The sequence below is a fragment of the Lissotriton helveticus genome, chromosome 3_1 (genome assembly GCF_964261635.1).
Source record: "Lissotriton helveticus chromosome 3_1, aLisHel1.1, whole genome shotgun sequence".
Lineage (NCBI taxonomy): Eukaryota > Metazoa > Chordata > Amphibia > Caudata > Salamandridae > Lissotriton > Lissotriton helveticus.
Window position 1 is genome coordinate 770314583 of NC_136061.1, and position 27474 is coordinate 770342056.

The following is a 27474-nucleotide window of genomic DNA, read 5'->3' on the forward strand; positions in this document are numbered from 1 at the left end:
ATCTTTTTTCAACAGTTTTCCTAGTTGTATATACTGTAGTATATTTATCTACTCCAGACAGACAGCCCAATGGAAAAACATAGACATTAAAACATATCACAGCTGCTATTACCATAAATGTAGCTTCAAATACCTGGGGTTGTCCACCTAAAAAATTGGCGTAGCTATTTCTATTGCATTTTATTCATAGTGATGTCTTTGCCTTGTAACCAGTGCAAAGCATACTACGTCTTTCAAGACAAATTTATAGAGTATAACATATCTTATTTTCAGAAATGAGGAGTTATAATGACTTAATGCTTCATCATAATATTGTTTATGCACAGTTGCTTAGCATATTCTATTGGCGCAAAATGAATTGCTGCTTAGAGTAGGTGTTCTAGACTTGAATGTAGTCACTCGTTAGATCTTGAAAGTTTTAAAGGTTGATTCAGCCTATGTAGAGTTGAATTCCACACCATTTCTATTACACACATGACCTACATTACTGCACTGAGCTGTGATATCAGCTTAATATGTACAGATTTCATGAGATGTTCCTCTTTATGTCACCGTTTATCACATAGTTCATAACACACATCCCATCCATGGAGTTATTTTTAGGGTGTTGATCATCAGAGTTTGTTGGACTTAGCCCTCTCTGCAGGGTCATCCCCCAAACATTTTACCTTCACCCTTCCTGTTTTCTAAATCCGTTTTGTTGGCTTTTATGACTCTGTGCAGTTTACCAGTGCTAAAGTGCTTATGCTTTCTACTTCAAACAAGGTAAAATTGGCTTACACCCAATTAGCACAATGAATTTACTTGTAAATTCCCAGTAAAGTAATACTACATGTACCCACGGCCTGGAAATTGAACGCTACTAGTGGGCTTGCAGCACTCATTGGGCCACCCACTTAAGTAGCCTTGTAAACATGTCTCAGGCCAGCCATCGAAGCCTGTGTGTGCAGCATTAAACTGCCATTTCAACCTGGCAAAAAACCTTTTGCTCACACAAAGTGGATCGCAAGGGAGCACTTAAAGACCCCAACTGTGTAACTCCCAACAGTAACACAACATTACACTCTGCTAACCATTACCTACACCATACAGCTCACATTGAGACATTCCATCGGTTACCACTTAAGAGCTCCTCTCAAAATTAGGGAGAGTTGTAGCCCACACCACTAACACACCTGTTAATGGTGTGAGAAGGAACCCAATGATGGAGCAAAACTCCTTTGGGTGGGTGACGGTTTTCATCCTAAAACCAGACTTTCTTTTTAATTTTTTTCTTTGTTTTCTTTTTAATCTCTCTCAAAGTGGGAAAGTGGGAGAGATGTGGTGCAACGGCCAGAGCTGCTGACTCCAGAGCACAGGGCTCACGGTTCTATCCCCGGCGCCAGTGGCAGCTCAGCTCAGATTCATGTGACTCTGAGCAATAGCTCACTTAATCTCCCTGACAGCCCCCAGTGCTATGAAACCCTTAAGTGGGTGATATGTTGCGTTTTACAAATAGGAAACATTATCATTATTATCTCAGAGGCATATAGAGTATTGAGGTGTTCCTGTGAACTATTTCCTCATACAGACACACTGTGTATTTTGTGTGTTGTAAAATAAACCTATTGCCAGGCCTAAGCCTTTCTTTTCAAGACATTTAAGTCACCACTAGGACGGCCCTAAACAGCCCACATGGCAGTGTGCATTGTATTTAAAAATTTGAACATGTATTTTTAAGTTTTACATGCCCTGGTAGTGAGAATAACCAAATTTAGTTTTTCACTATTGCAAGGCCTGCCTCTCCCATAAGATAATATTGGGTTATATGTAATAAGTGATAATTTTTGATTAGGAGCAGGTAGTTAAGTCATGTTTGGTGTCTGATGAATTGTAATATAATACCCTCTTTAATAATTAAGTAGGATTACAAGTTGCAATTCTGAAAATGCTACTATTAGAAAGTTGCCATTTTCTTTTTTTAACTATTTGGCACCTGCAGCTTATTCCAGGGTCACGTGCCTAGGTGTAGTTGCCAGTTGGCCTTTGTGTATACCTCCCAGACAACATCACAATGGAGGGTCGGGGCCATCTCTAGCAGTCTGGAGGAGGCGGAGCTGTCAACTATCACACTTGCACTTCAAAGGCACTGGCTCAGCTCAGACACAAAGGACTTCACACTAGCCTATTGTGTCCCCAGGCAGATTGGGACCAGGGTAGAGAGAAAGGAAATTCCAGACACCTCTGTATGGGGAGAACTACAGAAGCTTCCCCCACTTCAATTTGGGCATGAGGTATAAAAAGGGGTCTCTCAGATCCACCTTTCAGTACACTTCTGGACTTGTGGATACTACAGAAGAAGAACGCCCTTCTGCTTGAAGCCTACCCTGCTTGCTGAGAATGAAGACTGGAAATACTCCTTTCATCCGAGGCTGAGTGACCTGAAGGATCAGCTGACTGATCTCCTGTACTGAGCTACAGGGACACAACAAGCTACTGAGGCCTCCCTTCAACTGCCCAGCTGACCTGCTGTACTGAAACTACCTGGTCCTGCAACTGAACCTGACTGAGCTCTGCTGTCCTCTGCTGGAGTGAGTTCTTATTGAAGGGAGCAAAGTGATGCATAACCTTCAAAGCCTCGCTGCAAGCTTCATTGGAATCAATGTCGAGCAGGCCCTGCAGCTGCCAGCTTCATTGCAACTGACCCAAAGTGACGCAACTTAACACAGGGCCTCGCATCTCAGCCCTCTCATCTCCTCATCGGTATCAACGCAGCATTATGCAACCCGATGCTAGATCTCACATGCCAGCTCTTGGAACCAATGCCGGACAACGCAAACCCTCGCAAAGCAACACTGCGCAGATCACACACCAAGGACATAAGGTAGAATCCTCAGCTGGCCAAACAAGGTCCTGTGTCTGTCCTGCACTCTATCATGGTTGGTCTGAACTTGTGACTTTGTCCCGTTCTAGCTCGACCAGATACTTCCTGGTGGCGTCTTTCTCTGTTTGGTGCTTTTTTAATCTAAATTTTAAAATTTGCATATCTCCAGTTCTACTGATTGTTTTTTTGTCATTTTGGGCTCAAATAAGTTATTAGGTGTAGTATTTTTCTTGTGTTGTGTTTTCACTTTGTTACTGATTGTGTGCTGCATAAATAATTTTCACTTTGCCTCTAAATTAAGCCCAATTGCGTTTTTGCCACGCTTCCAGAGGATTAAGCACAGGTTAATTTAGTGACTTTTGTGGTTCACCCTGACAAGGATTGCGGCTGTTTCTTGAGAAGAGCTCACATTCCCCTCAACCAACAACACACATTCTCACAGAGATGTTGTACGATATGCTGGTTATAAAATTGATTGGATTTCTGCAAAATATCATTGTTGAGATCACAGACGTGACATCTGTCACAGAAATTTCACTACCACTAGACAATATGTAAGGTGTGTGAAAACAATTTTGTGAAGTTCCTCAGCTTTGACTTCAAATCCAGAAACTTCTACATTTAGGGTTATCAAAGTTGTTTCTGAGGTCATGACCACATATTTTGAGGGTCCCTCAGGCGTGCAATCACGCCGCAACTGCACCACGACACTACACTCTCTTCACATGCCCTTACTGCACCAAATCCTCCCTTCATTGTAAAACAATTTCCAGCACTGAGAGTTGTATGACCTACTTTAAATATAATAATGAATTGGACTGCACAGCATCTATGGAACGTTCCAGTTTAACTTGTTACTTTGTAAACATGAAGGCGTTGCAGGCAAGGCGTATATTTTATTTCCTAAGTTTTTCCATGTTACTTCTACATTCTGCCCTTCATAGTCTTTATCCTACATTGAACTTCTACTTTATTTTAACTAATTGAAATGGATTTCCTGGGAGGAGGAGGTTAAACAATGTATGCTTATCTTAGTAATGTAAATTAGCTAAGTAATTTCCATTGCACCTGTTAACACTGATAACAAAGGAAAAACTCAGCCGAAAGAACAGTAAATATTCCTGGATAGATCACAACATTTGTGCCATAAATAATAAAAAAGAAAATCAGAAAACTACTTGTTCTAATTTAGCAAAGTATAAAGTACTCTAAGAAGTTTAAGTGGTATTCATCAAGACTGTAAATGAGTACACGACCACGATGCCTTGTGGCATCCATGATTACTGTAAACCCCTGGCTTCCTGGACTGGGTGGCCACATGTTTTATTGTGTTTTGAGTCAGGGCCGTATCTTCAGGCGGGTGGGGGTGTTTCCGGTGTTACACTCCCCTAATTATTATATTCTGTTGTACATATTTGGGTACAGGTGCTTTAAGTTGGGTATGGTGAGGTGTTTGTCTGGTTTCACTTGGTATGTTTATATACACATTCAGATTAAAAACGCACACACACTCTCGTCTTTGTTTTAAAGGTCCTAAAAAAATGTATTATACAAAATGTTGAGTTTTAAGTGCCCCTCAAAATCCTCACTCCAATCCCTTCATACTGCTCCTTAAGCCCCTCTGCTGCCCTGTTTCTCATATAATGTATTTTAACCAGCACGATTGTTGGGAAATCTGAAGCCCACACCTCCAGGGCACAAGTTCTAAAAAAAGAAGTGGGGGGATGCTGACGTCGCGACAGGAAGTGACGTCACCAAAGGTGGCTTGCACTATCAGACTCATTGCCTCCCCTCGCTCACCTTAGATACAATTGCATCAGAGAAGCCAGCATGTGAGCAGCGTTCTGAATGAGCTCCGATCTCACCCCAGAGAGGCCAAAGAGTGCATGTGTGACTCCATTTGCTACTGTTACCGAGCTCCCGTTAAAAAAAGTGGGGATGCCGTCCACCCGCGTGCTACCCCGAATCGAGCCCTGCACCCCCCCCCCAATCTAACTGAGCGAGCTACGCCCCTGTTTGAAGTAATCACTTTTGACACATGAGTGCACCAGGTAAATCCGTGGCAATTTCAAACCATGCCGCTCACGCAGCTGTTGCAATGGAAGGATTGGGGCAGTTTAACCAGAACGTTTCATATGACAGGTAAATCAATTGTATTAAATCGTTAAGAAATAATATCTCCTTCTATAAAGCTCCCTGATTTAAAGTTTCACGTAGTGAACATTTAACCACTTGTAAAAAATTTCAATCCCTTCAAAATAGCATTTAAATAAAGCATTTAGCGCCAGTGGGCGATTAGTAGAAAGAGAGAAGAGGCAGCTACAAATTACAAAACATATTCGACTATTCTATTTATCACACTGAGGATTTTGCATCAAATATAGTGTAATTGTGCATGCCATTGTTGGAGATGACCAGAAAAGGTAGACGTGTGGTAATCAGATTCTCACACATTTTTCCTCACAAACTGATGTAATACTACATTGCGGTGGTACCGAAGGATGGCCACTCTGAAAGAAGGTCAGACAAAGCCGGACAGTATTCCATCGGGCATTTCCCCAGTGGGCTGGGCCCTTGGAGGCCTTGGTTTGAAACCCAAGGCAGGTCCTAGTATTTCTGTCACCTTCCCCGAGCTCCCCAGGGTTAATCACAGCAAGAGAGGCCTCGAGGAAGAGAATAAGAGAGAGAGAGAGAGGGAGAGGGAGGGGGAAGGAGAGGGAACGTGAGCAGAGAGAGATGGAGAGAGCAGGTGGGTGGAAAGAGGGAGCTGGAGGAAGTAGAGGAAGTGACCAGTTCAGCGTTTTAGCCTGCACTGCTTTTGGTTCCTCAGTCTGGCGCTGGTGATGGAATAGAACATGTTCACCATTCCTTAGATAGCTGTCCATTGTAGGAACGCCTTGCTTTCATGGCTCAAAGGTGTACACTTGTGCAATGATTACAAAAGGCATGCTTTCAAAGTTTGACGCATCTTTACTTCAATATGGTGAGTAGCCACGAAAATATAGACCTTGTCCAATCCCAGGGATCACAAGAAGTTAATTTCCAGGTTATGTTATGCTATCAATCTAGTAAAACGAGCTTTGGGTACAAGATTATGTATTCAGTTCCTAAAGTCCTCCTAACACCAGTACCCCCAGTGTAATTTGTCTTACAAATATCTATTAATCATGAAGGAGTTGAGTACAGAATTGTCTATCAAATGTTCTTACTTATTACAGGTTTTAATTCATGGTGTCCACCATTCCAACATCTGACTTGGTTTCAGGGGAGTAAGTGCCCACGCTTCAGTTCAGTACTCACCTTCTATACGATTAATAGATATATGCTATGTTATGTTACATTAGCATTTCGCTCGTTCACTGGAGTTTCTTCTCCCTATAATTAAATATAACTTGACTCACCGACTCATTTACGAGTTATATTCCAAATTTCTTTGGGTAAAAAATTAGTGATAGTTGTCAAAGTGGGGGTAGTTCACACATGAGATGGGCTTCACATCATTAAATATCACTCAATATCATTAGGGAATTGAGCGCCGTTAGTCAGAATATAAAAAAAAACCTTGTGGTATGGGCATTCGAGCTGTTACCTGGTTTACAAACGTGACTGAAGGCAGGTGGAGCACACTGCCTGTAGTGGCAAGAGAAAGGTGCCCTGCCTACTCACAAACTCCGACCTAACTTTGGACCCCGGAATACAGGGATATTAGTAAAAGGTGGGTTTCTACCAGCTAGAAGGGAGACATTTAAAAAACTATAAATAGCAATTACATCGTTTACAAAAACGAAGCATGCCCTGTAGATTAAAAATTGAGGCCGAACGATTTGAACATTTGGAAATTAGGGCAGAGTGCTTTTATAACAACTGCTAGTTGTGATCTTTTAAAATTATTCTCTGAACAAAACACACTGACACACGTATCTTTTTTGGATGATAAGATTGTATTTAATGTTTACAATCGTGTAGTACTGTGTAGCTATTCGTGTTCTTTTTCCCTAGGGCATGCTCATTTCTCTGCTGTTTTGCTACGCTTGGCTGCTCATGTAGTCATGCACCCGTGTTCTTCATTTCTAACATATTGTTGTGCTCGTTAGCACCAGGAGGAGCACGGAATATACTGTATACCGAATACCTTACAGCCATAATGTTGATTTCCCATGAGCACATAACTTCCTCCTGAAAATATGAACGATGATGATGCTAACAGCTACTTAGCTTTTCTGTGAATGGTGAGACCCACATTTCTCCTACTCATAATCTGTAATAATAGAGTGTCCTCAATAAGCAATGGTCAGAGACAATCAATAAATCACTTTATTCCAATGCAAACTGATTTAGCAATTCACTCTTGTGCCTTTAAGTTTCCCAGTATAACAAAGTTCATCCCTCCAAAAATCAACATCCAGGATTCAAATATATTACATCAATGTTGGACTGGTGTCTCTACAACTCAACATTTATTGCATGTCATACCACTTCATGTCATGAAGACACTGAAATCCAAATCGGATAAGAAATAATAGGTTAGATATTCCACATCCATAGGAACTTGAGTTTCACAGTTTATTTTTTTTTTATATTTCAGTAGCATTTCAACCGGAAACACAATACGTTCTGCACAATATGTACATTGCATGTCATAAGACATAGGTTTGGAATCAGCATTTATACAAAAGAGCATGTTGGACCATAAGTAGCATTCTTCTGGTATCTGCCAGCGATCTGCGTTCCCAGCAGTAGTGTTTGTAACAGTCATAACGTCCTCTAGAACATTAGCATATATTAAACAATACCCAATAACCCCCCCTCCCTTCATTCCTTACTATCCATACCATATCAGCCTGTGTTGTGACTACCATTGGTTCCGTAAGATGTATCAGTTATTCAGGTGTTGGGGTGTGTCTGTCACACCCATGAATATCGTACTATCTTGAGTGCTGTGTGGGGTGACCCTGACCTTCCTGTAGTTCCGAAATCATATTATATGCCCAAGCTAGTCTGTCGTCCTCTGCTTTCTCGTAATTTCTTACAAATTGCATCCGGACTAGCTCTGCCGTCGCCCACTCATTTATATCCCGCATCCTGTCTGATTGCTTTGGAGGTCTTGGTTGAATACAGGCAATTACTACATGTAGTTTGGCTAACACTAGACCCAAGTTTACAAATCACCTGCTCAATCTTTTATGTTTAGGAGTTGGCAGAAGGCCCAGTAACACCGTCCTGATATCCCACGTGACAGTCCAGCCCGTGAATCTTCCCAGTCGTCCTAATACTTCCTCCCAATAAAACTGCAATGTGGGGCAAGTCCAGATCATTTGGATTAATTCCGCCCCCTGAGTGTGACATCTAGGGCAGCAGTCCTCCCTAACGGGGTATATAACATGCAACATACGTGGGGTTAAATATACCTGGTGTATGACATTGTAGTGGAATAATTTAAAACGAGCATTCGTACTCACTTTCCGAACCCCCATGTACCTTTCGCCATTCTGCCTCTGAAGGGGGCTCCTCCAAGGCAGCATCCCATTTCTGCTGAAAACACAGCGACTCTCCTGGAAAATCATCTCTTAAGGCTCTATATAAGAACGCTATCAATCGCCTCCCCTAGACCATTTCTAGCATAGTTTTAAGGATACTAGTAACGGGTGGCTCATCTGGAAAAGTCTGCCAGAGCTCTTTCGCAACCCTCAATATTTTGGCATGTTGTAAAAATCCCCCTTCTCACCAGCGACTAACTGACATAGAATCCGCTATGGCTGTAAACGGACGAACCGCCCATAAAGGCATGTCTGGTGCATATGGGGCACACCAAACTATTATACGCAGCGCCTGTTCCCAGACAATTGCCAAATGTCGTATTATATAGTGATAGCTATCAGGGACCGAATATCCCATCATTAATAATGCGGTCACTGATTCCCCCCATAATTTACAGCCAACAGATTTTTCTCCCAGTTATCTTCGTCATCGAACCAGTGAACCACATATTGTAATTGAGACGCCATATAGTACATGTCCAGCCATGGGACTTCTAAGCCACCACCCTCCCATTTCCTTTGTAATGTTGCTAGTCGGACTCGTCTTCTCTTTTTCCCTGACAAGAATGTGCCAATGAGGGTGTCCAGGGGGATAAAACACGATCTCAGTATCACATAAAAAGAGTGTTGCAAGAGATAGAGACACCATGGGAGGATAATCATTTTAATAATTGCTATACGCCCCATAAGTGAGAGTGGTAAATCAGCCCAGAAACGTACCGAGCCCCGTAGCCCTTCAATGACACGGCTCATATTGGCTGCACAAAAGGTGTCTTCAGAAGAAGCCAGGCGTATTCCCGGATATCGCCCCCCGTTTGCGGCCCAAGGGAGGTCTATAGTCGGGCGTACTTCTGGCAGGCAGGCGGCCAACCTACCCAATGGTTTCACTCTTAATTTACTAGGGTTAATACGCAGCCCAGAGATGTTTCGAAATTGCCCGAGCTCGCACAGGAGCACCGGGATTGATGTTTCCTGCCGATGCAAATACAACAGCGTATCATCTGCATATAGTGAAATTACATGGTTGGTATTACCTAGTTGGATCCACCAAGTGTCTAGGACTGCCAAGGGTTCCAAGGCAATTGCGAAAAGTAGGGGCAAAAGCGGGCATCCCTGCCTCGTTCCTCTGCGTTGTTTTACCTGTCTCAACCGTTGGAGCTGCGTAAAGCAGTTGTGCCCATTTAAGGGACTACTCTCCAACACCCATGGCCTTCAGGACCTGCCACATATAATACCACTCCAAAGAGTCGAATGCCTGCTCAATATCAAGTGATATCATCGCACTATCAGAGTCCGCTGGGCAGGGGGCATGCCAGACATGCGCCAGCCGTTGTGAATTAATCCTAAGTGGTCTGTGTGACTCAAACGTTTCATATAGGGGAGGAGGCGCTAGCCATAATATCACATTGACACCCATTTAAACAACGAGAAACACTAAGAAGATCTTAAAACTGATTGCGCGGATGGCATGACGCCGTTCCTATGGATTATTCATTGAAATCTTGCATAAACATCACGTTTCACCATCCGTTCTAGATCATCACATTGCATATAGGTGGGTCATTACTTAAATAAACTATGTTGCATGTACATAACTGCTTTATTCTATTAACTGTGAAAGTGCCATAACTTAAGTATTGAAATGTCACACATAGGAACACTGCATACAAGGAGTACTGCACATAAACAACTTAAAACATGGCAATTAACTTCAGTTTTAAATCTATAACAGGCACAATTCTATGTTCACCTCTCCCTACTACCTTCAGTTGTAGCCATAGCTGATACTCCTCAACAACACACCTTGTCAGCTGAGCGGCCCCAAAAATTAAGTGACACAGTTCGCTGACTCCGGCGCACACAGACAGGCACTGGGCAAACCTCAGCCTCACAGGAATTCAATGTGAGCCAGCAACCATGGTGCTGTAATCTATTAAAAACGAGCCCCATCAACCCTAATAAAAATCATGATTATCCCGAAAGAGGTCTGCGCTACCTGTCCAGCCCTGCAAGGGTGCAAAGCGAGGGTAGCAGGACACTGGAAGATTTACAGCGAGGTGCACAGAAACACGAGGATGGAAGCAGAAGTGGTAGCTAAGAAATACGAAGTGCAGGAGAGAGAGAGAGGCGCTGAGAAACATGGGTTCCTAATATGAGTAGTGGGCATAAGAGTGAGCTGAGGACATAGGCAAACGTCAGAGAACATCCTCTGGTGCATAATCGGACGCAGAATTAAGGGCAAAAGGCTGTTCATAAACAGAGAATAGTTCACAAGAACTGGGAAACTGTGTACATGACAGACGGTATTTTGCTACTGGAAGTGGGAGTGTGGTACTGAAAATTCTGGACCCGTGTCATAAACATCGTCGTATCATGACGATTTTTATATCAGCAGACCGAGAATGACTAGTATACCATGCACAAGCATTTTCGTCATATTCGAGTGACAAAATCACCCTGAAATTAGAGATTCCGTCCTGAACCCTCGGGTTCCATTTTGTGTACGGCAGCCATTTTGTGATTGCCCTCACATAGGCCGGTGACTGAGGCCAAAAACGAGTCTGAAGGACACGTACACCTTTGCTGACTTCTGCACGACCTGGGCAAGCTGACTCCACTGCCCAAGGCCAAACCTGTTCGGTCAGTTCCTCTCCCAGTGGCCGATCGAGATAGTATCAAGGCACAATATGCCATAAACCTTTCATCGCACACAAACCACGCCTAATCTTACACACACCTGTCTCTGTTCCTTACTTTATGACCTGCTTTACGAGGAGGAGGTGCCCAAATTTATTAGGGGTCCATCGATATCTGATGAAAATGTTGGGCCTTGCCGGGTGATTTATTGTGAGCTGGACAAACTGAAAATAAGCTTGTCATCATGATTCTGCTTTTTCTTTGTAGTGAAAATATGTGAATGGTCAACTGTAAAATAAGGAATGTTTGCCTGAAGCATAATATTTTGTATAAAAAGAGAAGGCTGGCTTTGTAAGATTGAGCAGTCTCCTGAGAATATACACCGTGTTGTACTTCTAGGATACCTGTTACTGGCTGCAGCCAATAAATACGATCTTTGACTTCACCTAGAAGACTCTGTGTTTCTGTAGTCTGAAACAGGAAGGACTCGAAGTCATATGGTGTGTCCCTGGCACCACTGGGTTCCGAAAAACCCAGTACTTCAGGAGGCTAAATGTTTTCAAGAAGAAAGTATGAACAGAAGGTGATGAATGGATACGGGACTAAATAATATGTAAGAAGATGGACACAGGAGAAAACACGATACAATGGAGTCGCAGCGAGTATCAAGAAAGTCTGGCTGGAATGAAGAATTTTTATAACAAGGAAATTCTAAAAGCATTAAAGGCTAACCCATTGTGGTGGGCATTAAGGCTCTCTTTGGGGTTGCAAAGGGGCAGAGCTTTCCGCTGGTGCCTACTTCCCCATAAACTCCATGTATTGGGGTGCATTCTGTTCGCTAACAGCTAGAGGCAAAGGCACTCCTATTCCTTCTAGTGGCCCACTCAGTAAATAGTGATTCTGACATTAACATTTTGGGATAGGGAAAATGTATATTCCTACACAAAATGTCAATTTCTTTGGTAGCTGTGCTTACGTAAAATGGGCAAACGTAGGTACTGAACTGCCTGTATTGCGCTATTGCCGTCCCCATTCGGCTCTCTCAATTGAAAACGGGCGGATCTATCGTTAACTCCAAAAATAACAAAGGTTAGCACTTTAGGACGAGAACAAAATCCGAACATTTTTGGAGGTCCCACCTTTGCAGGACTGATCGAAGGTTAAAATGCGTGAAGCAGAGATAACGGTTAGCATCCATGGTTGGCACTTTGATTTATAACGGGTGTCCCTGCTCCTTTGCACTCAAAAGAGCTATTACTTTCTGGGAATTCTGAGGCGCGAGGGAGGAATAATCAGTGGGTTTAAGTCATCCAGTGGTGCATGTGCGCATGTATCGATACCAACGACGCCACCGCCCCAGAAGAGAACTAGGTGGGCACAAAAGCACTGAAAGTAAAGTTGCCGTGTGCAAAAGAGACTTCACAACATCTCTTGCCTTTGGGGGAAAGGCTGTGTGCAGCAGGCGGCACAGACGAGATGCCTAAATTTAAAATTAAGAGAGTCAACACAGCTGACTCACGGACAAGTAGCTGGGAACTATGGTAGCTGAGGCACACAGGTCACTCAAGGCAACATTACTGCTCGACTCACCGACACCTAAAAATAATTATACCCCTGTCCGCCCCCTCCCCCTTCCCTCGGAAGCACAGATCACACCACAGCAGGGCTGTCAAAGAGCGCTTTCCAATGCTGCTCTGCTGAGTGCCGCTGCTGACCTCTGTGAACTGCTAATTCAGTAAAACCAATACCATCCACTGCCAACAAAATAGCAGACTTTCAGGGGGCACTGTGAAGCACACTTACATTGCGTGGCTCACTACAGCAATTCCGTTCCAGGCTTCCTCCAGGCTGTAACAACTCCTGCTGCAAGGCTAGCTCACTGCTGTTGCCCGTCCGGCGCAGGCCTGGAAAGTCTTCTCAAACACTGTGACCTCTCAGCGGCAGATGGAGCACAGTGGTGTACTGGGGTCCACTGCGGTCGTTGGCCACAGTCCAGGTCGGGGGTTGGGACCGTCCGGGTCCGTTAGTCGCGTTGCATTGCTTCACATCAATTTTAAAAGTAAAACTGCATCCCTCCAATAGGATTGTAGCCAACCCTCGCGCCAACGTGGAGGCATCAGGACACCCGGCCCACCTATTAGTTTCTGCTCGGCCGGTGTCGGAATTGTTACAATGTTTGTAGCTAGCTGCTGCTCAGCCAGCCCCCATAAGCCGCCTGCAAGGAGCAGCACGCACACTGCCACTCCACCCGGGTGAGACAGTTTCAGGCAGTTGATGCTATGTTTTTTGCCGCCCTCCCCCTTTTGCCGCCCTAGGCGGCCGCCTAGTCCTGCCTAATGGTAGAAACGGCCCTGGCTATGATCCTCTGTGTGTAGTGTAGTGTTCCGTCCGTGGTCCGTATCTGCAGTATGGGAGTGAATGGTGTCTCCTGACTTACAAGGCGTGCTAGCAAAGCCCCAGTTTTATCCCCCTCCCTATATAGTCGTTGACAATAAGTTGTATAGACATGTTTCTCCAATCTGCGAAGGTCCGTCATGAGTTCTTCCTTAGCATCAGTCCACTCTTTCAGATCCTGGGGGTCTGTACTTAGTTTCGTCTGCAGATTCTCCAGCATAGATTTGTGAACAGCAACATCTTTTTCCAGTTGGATCCGTACCCCATAAACAGTTTTTTATACAAACACCCCTAAAAACAACCTTCATAGCTTCCCATTCAGTAGCCCGGCTGGAGGCTGTCTCCCAATTTTCAAGAAAATAATTACTCAATTCTGCCGTTACCGTGGCCAAAAATGGAGGATCAGTTAACGCCTCAGTTCTCAGGCGCCATATTGGTGTCCGAGATCTGAGCCTATTAGTCCCCATCTCCAGTAAGACCGGGGAATGGTCTGACAGATATCTTGTTTGATATGGTATACCCCCAACCAGGGGACCCAACTCATAGGACAAGAACCAGTAGTCTAATCTGCTGGAGGTGCCCGTAGCATGAGTATAGCTGGAGAACTGTCTCATGAGGGGGAAGCGTTCTGGCCATACATCCCGGAGTTTTAAGCCCTGCAATATATACGATGGAGCACCAATGTCATCCTTGGTTTTGTGTGCATTTTGGGGGGGGCTCCCTATCCAGCGCATCATCCAACACACAATTAACGTTCCCAGTAAATAATATTGGAGCTCCAAGATATGGAGAAGCCTCTTCTAAAGGATCACTAAAAAAGTAGGAACTATCATCATTCGGGGAATACACATTTATAATGTAGATCTCAGATCCAGCAAGCCTCCCATGCAGTACAACATACCGGCCATCCACGTCAACCACGTGATGTAAGTGTTGGAACGGGACTCCCGATGCCACCCATTTGAGGGCACCTCTTGCAAACCCTGAATAAGAGTTGGCATAAATCTGCCCTCGCCACCTTTTCTTCAGACAATTTATGGAATCACCCCAGACATGGGTTTTCTGAAGGCACGCCAACGACACCTTGTATCTTTTCAGGTAAGCACATATTCATTTACGTTTAACAAAAGTAGCAACACCCCGTACATTCCAAGTAAGTAATTTAGTCATGGTGGACACCATAGCATTCTCCCCTGAACACTCCTACTGGAGGGGTCCCTGCCATCTCTCAGGATATTAAGCGGTATCCCCTGGTCGTGCAACCTCTGGTAGTTCACAAAGTACCTCACATGAAGGAAGGCCCAAACCCATCAAATAATTACTCCAACACCCCCCTCCTCTTGGGCATCATCAAATTTCCCTCCCTGGCAAAACCGTGCTCAGTGAGGACATGTAAACAACGCCTCATTTCCGTTTAGTAAACTCTGCAAATTCAAAATAAAACAACTATAGTAACTGCAGTACACTCATGCGAGTTCCCACCCATCCCACCCCGATCCATAGAAGTGAGTGGTTAGCCACCGAGGTGTGAGGGCAAACCTCCAACTTCATTGACAGATACCCATCACTAGGGAAGCACGCCCCGTCATAGAAAATATAGCATATGGAAAGAACAGTACATGCATCAGTGAGTTCCCCCCAAGTAACACCTCAAGCCCCCCATCAGGTCGATCTTACCGATCAGAAATGTCCGTGCACAAATCGTAACAGGTGTCCCAGTTAAGGAGCTAATTCAGGCTTCAGTGTCCTCATCAGCGTCAGTGTTCGGTGGGTGTCCTGGAGGGAAAGCCCTCGAGTCCGGTACGACCTCCAAGGCCTGCAGTGTGCCATCCTGGCAGACCGTTATTCTGCTAGGACTGCGATGTCCGGTGGTTCCCTGTAAGCATTTCTGTAATTGCCGGTTCCTAGCCCGATCACCAGGACCGGGCTTGCTAGGCGTAATCATGGAGGGCACCAAGCATGGTCCCAGAGAGCTGTTTGCATCCAGCCAGTCGACCGTTTCCCCTGCTGTACAGAAAAACAGAGCTTTTCCATTGTGCTCTACTCTCAATTTGGTTGGATAGAAAAGGCTGTATTTGAGATTTAAGTCAGGCAGGCGTTGCTTCACAACCAAAAAGGAGCGTCTTTGTTCTTGGACCCTTTCAGTATAATAAGGGTATATCGCAATGTGATGTCCCTCAAAAAGAAGTTGCCTCTTCGTGCATGCCAGTTGGAGTAGGAGATCTCCATCCTGGAAATTGAGAAAATTGTCTATGATGGCTCTGGGAGGGGCCCCTGATTTTGGAGAAGGCAAAAGTGCCCTGTGAGCTCTCTCCACTATATATACTGTACTTATGGTTTGTTTCTTACGCAAGCCTGGTAGACAACTAAACGTGTCAGACCCTCCTATGAGGGTCTAGCAAGATCATCACAGTGCAAATCTTAAACTATTAGAGTTTGTCAAAATAAGGTACCAAAGCCCATTCCTACTAAGGTAACCTCGGATATTCTATGTAATAAATTACCTCACTACATCGTAATAACAATCCAACTTTTAAAAGCCTATTGGTCTTAACAAATGATTTTCCCAATAAATAAGTGAGGCCGGGTGTATTTATTTTTTTATTTGTAAAGTTTTATATCGTGCGAACATGACCGTTTTAATTTTTTTTATAATAAACAAATCAGACCCATGGTATCGAACAACTTTTTCCATTGAGCCAAGCAAGTCTACAACCTTTAACATTGGCTTGTGACTATAAGTAGCTCAGGCCTACTGTATTAAACATAAGCATAAAATTACAAATATATACAAAACTACAATTGTTAACCCCTTCTACATCGGGTAACAGATATTATCTCCATGTAAAACCTTGAGAGACAGGGTTTATCAGAGGGGGTAACTAGTAACAAATCCGTTGACTGCAACAGGAATCTGACCATATGACACATGTCTACAGCCTTTAACACAAATTAGAACATTGGAATGTTGGGAGCTCCATTGAAAACAATGGAGTGCTCCGGGCTTATAATGGCTGGTATAAGCCTGGAGCTCCAACATTCCAATGTTTCTTTGTTCACAGCTCTGGATGTGAACAAAGGCTTCAGTGAGCCTGAGGGGATTCCAATACCCTCACGCTCCCATAAGGCGTTGTTCTTTTTTGTTAGAACATTCTGCCCTCTAGTGGCAGAATTTTCTAATAGCCTTATAGCCCTTCTTAGCTGGGCTATACTGGCTATTAAAGTCCCTCTCCCTTGTTAAAGGCCCGAGCCAGCCGGTATAGCCCTATACGGCGGGCTATAAGGCTATAGTAACAACAATCGAACATTAAAGGTCTAGTGGTTTTAACAAATGATTTTCACAATAAATAAATCAGACCTTTTGCCTTTTTCATAACTATTCCTTATAAACAGATCAGACATGTGCAATTGGTCATACGTAACCTGATAAGCCCTGCAGCATTTTATCATTGGCTTTTCACAATAGCGAACACATGGCTACCTTATTGAGCTTATCAACATAAGTTTTCTACAAAGCAACTACAGGCATAACATTACAAGTATAAACATGCAGGCAGGACTGCTGACCTAATAGGCTAAAGTTCAATCTTGCCTTGCTGTTTGTTAATGAAACCTGATTCTCCACAACCTCCCAATATCTTGTTTCGCACCCAAATATCTAATACCTGTGCTCTTCTCTGTCTTGGAACTTCATTATCTTGATTAACATATTATCCAAGACAGGGCAGAGCACTGTGCTCTATCCTTTTGCATGACTCACCTGAGATTCATAAAATGTGCTCGTCTAAAACCAAAGAAAATATGGAGAAGATCACTAAATGACATCTCCATCACTCATCTCTCATAAGAACTAGAATCCACTTAAACAGCAAAAGAGACACCGCTGTCAACAGATGTTGTATGTTCAGAATATCATTTGAAATCAATGCTGGTTTTTGGATATCGTTTTCAAAATATAATCCCGGTGGATGTAGATTTCCTATCATTAATTAGAAAGAGGCGATATTGTTGTAAACAATATTTAGGACACAATATTTACATTGGTCAACATTATGGTACATTACTCCAACAGAAGAGCTCACCGACTAGCAGAGTTTTTCAAATCTCACAACACAAAGAAATTAAGCCCTCCTCTATATCCTCTCGGGGAGAGGATGTAGCCTTACGGCTAGAGCGGTCGACCTCAAAACTGGGTTACCAGGGCAACGACGCTCAACATCCTGTGATTCTGGAGAATTCACTTCATCTCCCTGTGCTTAACAAAAATGAATGTGTCCTTCTGTAACTCAATTGATGCTCATGTAAAGTGAGCGCTCTGATACCTGATATCTTCGGATATAGTTTGCAATGTATAAAACACTAAAAGAAATTACAAAATTTTTTATCAATAGGAAATCCTCTAGAGCATGGTATAAGAGCAATTTAAAGCCAGCAAAAGAACACCCAGAAAACTCGAAGAGACCCGGCAAAAACAAAAAAAGCCCAAGTCATTACAAATACCAGCATTTTAGAGAAAAAAGACAAAGAGAAAACTTTCTACACAAAAACGATTACTTTAAAAAACAGATCAACAAAGCCACCAACTGCTCCAAAGCTTGCTTTCAAGACACTGGAAACAGTATGGAACCAATTGTATACATCTAGCTTTCTTTAATCATCCCTGGTTGCTACCATAATTGCCTTTTTTTCAGATTCTAAAAATATGAATACAGATAAAAAAAAGTTTACCACTGAACAATTCCCTCCTAAAATTCCAAAGAGAAACATATCAAAATAGCCATCAGTAAAAATGGTGCTTACTCCATACTGCAGATTGTTGCATCCACAAACACCTCATCCTATACACATGATCACATTTCTGCCAATCTGATAAAACTATACTATCAGGACATTGCTCCGTTAATTCTACCTACAATAAAGAATAGATGTATTAAACCATGTCAGATTAGTCGCTTTGTATAGAAATTTAGAGACTTCTGTAGTATAAGACTCAAAAGTAATGCTGCAATGCTGCAAGTAGCCGTTTTCGAGACCTACACACAACACCTTTAGTTTGTTTAATTTTGCTTTCCTAAATATGACTTTTAATGAGCATTTCAAACCCAACATGCTATAACTGCTGTAACATTCCATTCCAATGTCAGATTTAATTACATTTTTAAGATATTTCACTTATTACATTACTTTTCTATTAAACTAAATTTGGTATGCATCTTTCTATGCTCTTTATTTCCTAAAATGTATTGCAGCTTTGGTCAGCACACATTACACTGATGGACTTCTAACGGCCTTTCAAGGGTGAGACAGGTATTTGTCATCGAAACGAGTATACATACTTGGAATCATATAGTTTTGGGTTTGAGGACCCCTCAGGAACATCCAATCTCAAGACTTTTACCTCTCCTCCTCTTGGTTATCCACCAGGTTTCCTACAGGTTAGAGCAGGGTTCTCTAACATTGTCTCGTGAAGGACCTACTCCATACCGGATATCGAGGCCAACCACAAAGAATAAGATTCCATGGAGATCACTAGTACCTAGGCTTGGGTGGAATTTCAAATATGTCAGACTAATCGGAGTAATTTCGGTAATTTCATGTTACTCTTTGTCAGGGAATTATCAATAATGACACAATTACGCCCACTGGCGTAAAAGTAATTTTGGAGGAGAGTGGGGGGAATCTTACTGCAAGAGCACAGTTAGTGAGTATGAGTGGCTGTTTGTCATCATTGTTAATGTTCTGTGGCTTTTAGATCTATTTCTTAGTGCACTAGGAAAATAGCGCTAAATGCAGAATTACTCTTCAGGCATAATTACGCATAATCTCATGCAATTTCAGGATAATTCTGTGAGATTATGCTATACAGAATTATGCAAATTATGCACACCCTAGTAGCCATGCAAATAAACAGTGGTTCCCCTAAAATGGCTGATCCTATTTTTAGCATCCCAGATTTTCTGGTCTTTTTGTGTAGCTGAACAGACCAGTAAAACCTTATACCCAGTATTTATGTGATAATACTCAGCTCCCTAAAAATTGGGACAATCGGAAACAACTTTCTTCATTTGGGTCTGAAAATGATAACTCAAAAGTGACTCTTCTCTTGTTGGACGAGATCCAAGGTGGACAACAGTGGCCACTGAGAGCATTAAGAATGAGGGGCAAAGAGGCCCTGCAGATCAAGAATACACCACTGATTGACCAGACCACAACAGAGTAAAAACTTTCATCAACATTACTAATTGCTCAGACAAAGACACTCAAGATGAATGGTTTGAACAGCCCTGGATTTTTTTAATGATTTAATGGAACAATATATTTTTTTAACATCCCTGTAATATGCCTTTCCTGTTGTCTCCAGACCACCCACTTCTTTCTTCTCTTTGTCCAGTTTCTAAACGTCTTCATTTTTAGGTTTCACCTGCACACAGCGCAACTGTACTTGTGAAATCTATTGTTTTGAATATAAATCTTAAATGGGGCTTACATCCCTCCCCCTCTCTTTCCTGGCTTTTTACTGGTTCCTGTGCTTGCCACTTACTTTTCCATTTCAATTAACTGTACGTAGCATATTTTACTGCCTTTACCAATGCTTGTTCCTCATCTATTTCTCTTATCAGTTTCCCTTATCTGAAATACTGTTAACATTTGTTTTAGTGGAACAATTTTTTCATAAAGTTTTGGCTCTTTCTACTTGCGTGATACTTGAAATTAAATTAGCAGTCTTATTTAGCCCAATTAATCACCCTGAGAGATTAACCCCCAGATTCATCAAAGTCATGTTTTGCGAGTCCTTAATAGCGAATTTTATGGATTCTCTATTAAAGACTAGCAAAACGGGATGCATGTAGGAATCGCAATGTTATTTGCGATTCCTACTGATTCCTTATTTGCTAATCGCAAATAAGAAATGGCTTATGAATGGGGAGTCATTCCTTATTTGCGATTAGCAAATAGCGAATCGCAAATGTGCCGCAATTTCAAGGGTGCCAGGGTGTCTAAAGGACACCCTGTTGCACCCCTGAAATGGTAATGTTCACTGGTGTTGCGCTCACACATGTCCCAAGGACTTGTGTGTGCGTAATATACAACTTAGAAAAATGCACTAAAGTGCATATTTCTAAGTTTTTGCTATTTACCACGTAGTTTGACTTCGCGGTAAATAGCGGCCCCAGATTGCGAATTCGCAATCTTGGAATGGTTCATGCTTTGCAAATTGCGATTCCTTAAATGCAATTGCAATTTGAGAACTCGCAATTATTTGTGAATTCTTAAATTGCGAGTGCATGAACCCTTGATGCATCTCAAATGCCATTTTTGCGGGCGCAAACGGCCGAATTTTGCGATTCGCACCGTTTGCGCTCGCAAAAATGCTTGATGCATCTACCTGTAAGTGATTTGCCCACAATCAGAGGATATTGCTCCGCCGTGACTTGAACCGGGATCCCCAGCTCTCGAGTCATCAGCTCCGGCCACTGCACCACATCCTCTCCACTCCTGTGATTTTTTACAAGAAACTGTATCCTTCATCCCCAAAGCGATTGATAAAAAAACAGCTTATTACTCACCACATAGGCAAAACCGATGCATTACCAATGCTTGTCATTTTCTTTTTTATGCATTCGTAAATATATTTTTCAATACAAAGGACACCATGTTTGCCGAATGCCTAAAACAAAGACTTATGGTCATAGGAAACACCCTTATCAAAATGGGATGCAAACATCAGGTTCCAGTTGTTCCAACCTGGTTAATGTAATTGTGAATCTATAGTTCACAGCTGACATATATTAAACGGAAAGAGAAGCAGGCATCAAGTTTATGCACGGGGCACACTGGAATATGGCTCATAACCTTCAGTTTCATCCCAGTCTATTAGGAAAACATTTTGTTAAATTACTAATGTTACTGTTCAGCGGATACTCTGGGCCCCTGGAGAAATAGCTTCTTCATTAGCTGTAATGAGATACAGCATCTCTTAACTGTTCTGAAAGTGCTGCAGCGTTTAACTTTTTTTTTTTAATCCAAAACTGATTATCATATTGTTTGTTTTCCAGCGTTCAGCTTCGGGGAGCCTGGTGGGCTTCCCAAACACGTCGGAGGTGGAAGGGTCGCCAGCAGGGTTATCTATGTCGGCCGACCCAGAAATGCAAGCTGGTCCCTGCCATGAAGATGCCCGGTCCCCGGAGCCGCTGGCAGAAATGGCGCCCAGCTGCAGCACAGCAATAATTAGCGCTATGGACGGCCTGCACGCGGGGACCTGTGGTAGCCTAGCAACCGGGGACGCCCTGCTGGGGGAGGCGAAGTGCAAGGTAAGGTCTGGTGGGGCCCTGGGGAACACCGGTGAGAGCCAAGTTAGAGCAACTGTGTGTTGTTGTCGGATAGACAAGCATTCCCACATTGGCAGCTCTGGCATGCATGCGCCGAAGACTCTGCTTTGGGAAGATAACTTGTAAATACCACTGCGTTTTTATTTTTAGATCGAAAATGAGGATTATGACGAAGCCTTCGGAAATGAGGCTGTTGCTGCCACTGTAAAGGCTATTAATGAACTCGTTCTGCCGATGCAAAACATGTTCGACGAGCCAATCAACCTGTCAGTCAGGAAGTGTCTCCAGCCTGACTCCTCCCCCACCATAAAAACATCTTACATACAGTCCACTACTATCAAGGACCTTAAGGATGAATCAGGTATAGATAACATATGGAAAATGTATCTGCTTGTTCATTTTAAAAAACATTTTTGAATCTTTTTTTCGAAGGCAGACAGGGCCAGTTAAGTAATGGCAGCGCGGTGTGTTTGAATGTACGTATGCATGTGGTATTCGGGTATCGTTCCAGATCGGAGGCGAATAGACAGAGAAGAATTGTTGCTTTGCTTTTCCTTTTCTGCACTTCTTTATTTCGAATCTGATGATGTCAGGTTGCGGGTGTGCCTATAGACACCAGGGGTGGCAAGCTTGTCACCCAGGTAGGCAGAGTCGTAGGTATTACATCTGTATACGAGACAGAGGCAAGCAGGTGCTTTATTGGAGTGTATTGTTTATGTGTTAAAATTTGTTTGATGCTATAAAACATTATTTTGATAAATGCATTGCTTTGTTATGGTATAGTCAAACCTTCTGCCTAGAATCCATCTTCAATAATATTAAACCTCGTAAGTAAACGTATAATGCTCACAACCCAATACATGACTCATAGGTGTGTTTGTATAAGTGCAAAACCTTCGTTCTCCACATATCTGGTTGCTAACAAATCTACATCAGCTGTATCTCATACTCAGTTCTAGCTCCTGGTGTGTTCAGTAACAATGAAAAAGAGGTTTGTGGTGTCAAACCGGTTGACAATGAATAGAAATAATTATGTATGTATATTGTATTTCTATGGAACTAACTTAGCCAAAAAGTGGTAAAGCACCGAACATTGTCAAAATCAAGCATAAAGCCCACTGTGCTTTGAAATATGTTACACATTGCTGTCAAATAGCCCTGCTCTGAAATGTTGAAGTCAAGGTGAAATCCAGCATGGACTCTGAATTATTCTGCCTGTTGGGATGGAAAAGTCCCTCACATGGTGATGGATGTGCACCCTGCCCTAAGTGCCCCTACAGCAATCATGTCTGAATCCCTAATGCTGATTTGTCATGGGCAAATGCAGATCATGCGTGTGCACTATGCCATAGGCCTGTCTCATGGATGTGGCTTTGTTGGGCTAGTAGGGGCGCCCAAAGCACTACTCTGATAGTGGTGAAAGGTTATTGCGTTTACCAGGAGTTAAGCTGCACAAATGCAGTGTTATGTTATCTTGTATTGATTTGTGTAGCTCACTAATCACCCAATCCAGGTGCTTGAGCAAGTGTGAAGGTGTGTGATCCCCAAGGTGCTTACACAAAGAGCTAAGTTTTCCGCTTTATGCGAAACTCAAAAAGTGAGAAGGAAGCTCTGATGTGTTGAGGGAGGTCGTTCCAAGTCTTGGGTACGATGTAGGAGAATGAGCGACCTCCAGTTTTGCATTTGCGGATGCAGGGAATGTGTGTGAGTGAGGCAGAATGTGTCAGGAGGGTTGCTGAAAGTGTATGCAGCTGTTCTGGTATTCTGATCCTGTGTTGTGTAGGGCTTTGTATGTGAGTATAATTAGTTTGAATTGGCTGCGCTTGTGAATGCGGAGCCAGTTAAGCTTCTTGAGGTGCGGTGTGATGTGGGTGCGGTGTGGGACTTCGAGTAGGAGTCTTGCAGCTATGTTCTAGATGGTCTGGAGACTGTGTTGGAGTTGTTTGGAGATTTCAGCATTGATAGTGTTGCGATAGTCCAGCCTGTTCTTGAGGGGTGCTTGCATGACGGTCCATCTGGTGTTCTGAGACAACCATTTGAAGATCTTTCATAGCATGCATAGAACGTGGAAGCAGGAGGTGCACACTGCATTGACTTGAAATGTCATGTTGAGCTTGTCATCTAAGATGATCCCTAGATTTCCTCCGTGGTCTGTGGGTGTGGGTATTTGTCCTAGCTCCAACAGCCACCAGATGGACTTCCATGGGGAGGTCTTGTTGTCAAAGACAAGCACTTCTGTCTTATCGGAGTTGAGCTGCAGGCAGTTTGTTCGCATCCAGTCTGCTACCATGGTCATGCAGTTGGTCCCGGTGGTTGTTGTCTTGTGAACAGATGATGTTGATGAGCAGTGTCATGTATATTTTGAAAAGGGTGAGGCTGAGGGACAATCCCTCTGGGACATTTGCATATCAGACTCTTGGTCTCTGATGTGAAGGGTGCCAGCCTGACCCTTTTGGTTCTTCCTCTGAGGAAGGAACAGATCCATTTGAAAGCAGATCCTTGTATGCCGATCTTATGGAGTCTTCTGATGATGGTGTTATGGGAAACAGTGTCAAAGCCTCGGTGAGGTCAAGCAGGATGAGGGCTGCTGTTTCTCCTAAGTCCACGATTATTCGAATGTCACCAGTAGACGCGATGAGTGCTGTTTCAGTGCTGTGGTTCTTTCTGAATCCTGATTGAGTGTTGTCTAGAAGATGGTGAGGTGCAAGGTGGGTAGTGAGTTACTTGTTGATGGCCTTCTCAATCACTTTGGCTGGATAAGGGAGCTGGGAGATGGGTTGGCAGTTGCTCAGTTGATTCAGATCGGCTGTGGGCTTCTTGAGGGTGGTGTTGATTTATGCAAGTTTCCATTCATTCAGAAAAGTGGCAGACAAGATGGAGGTGTTGATGATGTGGGTCAGGATGGTGCTGATTGGTGATGTTCCCAGGTGTTAGATGTAGTGGGGACATAGGTCCATTGTGGCCCAAGTGGATGGTCTGCATGATTTCCACTGTGTAGTTTCTGGTGAGGGTTGTCCATTAGGTCAGGTGACAGTGGTGACAGCATACCGTGTAGTGGTCAGTAGGAGTGACCATATGCTTTTTACCTGTGTCAATGGAGTGAGGCCTATCGGTTCACTCCTTTAAAGTTTTTCTGCTGTGTGCCTAACTCATCCTGCCCTACATCGGTTCGGTGTTTAGTGCTGCACAGTGCATTTGTGGTATCCATGTGCTGGGTGTATGTGTGGCTGTGAATGGTACAATACAGGGTTAATGCAGTACTGCACATTACATGTATAGTGTCTGCATGTGCTCGGTGTATGTGTGCCTATGAGTGGTACAAAACATAAAGGATGTAGTGCTGTGCAATGCATGTATATTATATGCATGTGCTGGGTGTATGTGTGCCCTTGAATGGTACAGTACATGAAAGGTGTAGTGCTGTGGAGTGCATGTTTGCTAAATGGGTAGGCTTTCCTGTTTTCAATTTCTATTTTTGGTACATTCTGGTGGTGTTTTTTTAGTGTTTTCCAGTTATTTCAATACCTCAAAAAAAACAGTGCTTTTCAGTGGTTACTCATTTTCGCGCCATAAAAAACAACTGAAACAGTGTTTTACCAGTGTTTACCAGGCTTTTATTATTGCCTGCTTTCTTCATTGATGCATGGCATGTAGACAGTGTATGTACAGTGTATATGAGGTCCAAATACATTTTTACAAGTCAAACTTATTGTAGTACACCATACAATATTTCTTCAGTGAGTCTTTGGTCATTCGCGCTCTCTCTTACCTTCCCATGTAAACTTTTATTTGTGAAAAGGCCCTCTCGACATTGGCACTTGAGACTGGCAACGGCAAAACAGCCAGTACACAATTTGCCAACTCTGGCCACTGACGTAGCTTTCCATGCCAATACGGGTGCACCTGAAAGTTGACATTCTCTGGACAGGTTCTGCTACACATGCGTTGAACTGGGTGCATATGCTCTCAGAGACATTAAATCGGTCAAAAATGAAGCTGTACTTTTCAAAGTCTAGAGAAAATTCCCCTTTACGGAAGGGATATAACACTTGTGCAGAGTACCACAGTGAGGCTTCATTGACTTCAAACACCATGGTTGGTGTAGGGACATTTCTATGCATCATTGCTAGCCATTTCTCATGCATTGTAAAATAAAATTTCCTGAATTGGTCCTCAACACTTCTTTGCTTACCAAATGGCAAGCATTCCAACAGGGAACGTGTTGCAGTGCCAAAAGTCACTAAAAGTGTTGCCTAGCCTACTCTCGACGAGATGTTTCACATCCACACCAGTTATGCTGAACACTTTGTAGGCAAGGGTGTTTTCAGACTCTAGTTGTTTGACTATGCCCACTACAGCAGTCATGTTTTCCAGTAAAAACTTAAGAATGCATTAGAGTGTACTTTTTTAACATCACTATCAAGATGCACCCGAAGATCCTCACATTTCTTGCGTTTTGCATCATCACTAAGCAAAAATTCTGTAAACGGTCGCACATAGATAATATTGCATTCACAGCCTCTAGGACTGAGAGCCACTGACTAAATGACACAGTTGGTATGACTCTTTCTTTGCTGCCACACAAAACACAAAATTAGAAATATTTGCGTTTTAGTTTCCGTGCATAACGAAACAGTGCACCAAATGGACTACAAAATCAATAGCATTCTTCATTAAATCTGAAGATTGTAAAGATGCTTTCAGCATTCAATCTAGCAAGTGGCAAGGATCTCTTACAGGGAATACTTCAGTTCAGGTATTGCTTTTGACAGGTCATCACATAACTTTTTCATATACGTAGCTTAATCGCTGCAGATACAAACAATATCACTCCAATCTTTGTTAAACTTGGTAAAAACTCTCTGCAGCAGCATTCCAAGTGACACTGCGGTGCATGTTTCCAGTACATCCTGATCTGCCATGATGTTACGTTTGGTAGGTATTTGTGCAATGTTAATGTCCACTTTCGGCTGCCTCAGTCTGAAAGGGAAACAAGGCTCTTTTCTACTCTGTGCTGGGAAAGAAGGAACAGACAGCCGAAGAAAAACAAGGAACATTCTGGCATTTTCACGCTCTCTGCTTTTTGAGACTGTGGCAAAGTCCATTAAAGTACACATTCCTCAAACATTTGAAGGCCGTTTTTGATAAAGTGAACCACTTTCTGAGTACCTGGGAGTATTTTTATACCTCGCTTCCACTACTGACAGGAAGCATGCAAATACGGTTATTTCCGGGAGATGCAGATATGCATGGGGTCTTGAATGGTTAGAACACCAGCTCCTTCCCCAGGATGTGTCAGACCAGTGAGGTAACACAAACCATGGGTCTCCCTGCATAAAATAACCCCCACCCCGTAGTGTCCCAAATTTCACAAATATTAAATGGCATTGGCCTGAATGGAGGCGTCCTGAAAGCCTGAAGGGCTGGGGCTCACAGGAACCTGTTAAAAATGATACACAAAACAACACTCCCCTCTCAATGGACTCTGCAGAAGGCTGCAGAGAAATGGTACTGTGTCCACAAATGTTCCTATGGATTCCGGAGCAATGTTGGCGCACCTGAGACCTGTCCCCGCAAGGCTTGCATGACTTCAAGACAGGTGCTCTACCCTAGAGAGTCAGAGGAGACACGTCCCTGGCCAGACTCGTTTGAGTCGAGGACCAGAAGTCCTTGGAGCACCAAAGCGTCATTCACGGGCCTTTCCTATCCTGCT

At 43.2% G+C, this 27474-nt stretch overlaps 1 protein-coding gene across 2 annotated transcripts in view; it reads left to right on the forward strand.

The window, feature by feature from the left end:
* Positions 1 to 27474, forward strand: part of TRIM66 (tripartite motif containing 66) — an 842425-nt gene that overhangs the window by 722971 nt on the left and 91980 nt on the right. For both annotated transcript variants that reach the window (XM_078680990.1, XM_078680991.1), the window contains 2 exons: positions 21489 to 21743; positions 21912 to 22122. In XM_078680990.1, the coding sequence (XP_078537116.1) occupies positions 21489 to 21743; positions 21912 to 22122 (466 nt within the window). The remainder of the gene's footprint in view (positions 1 to 21488; positions 21744 to 21911; positions 22123 to 27474) is intronic.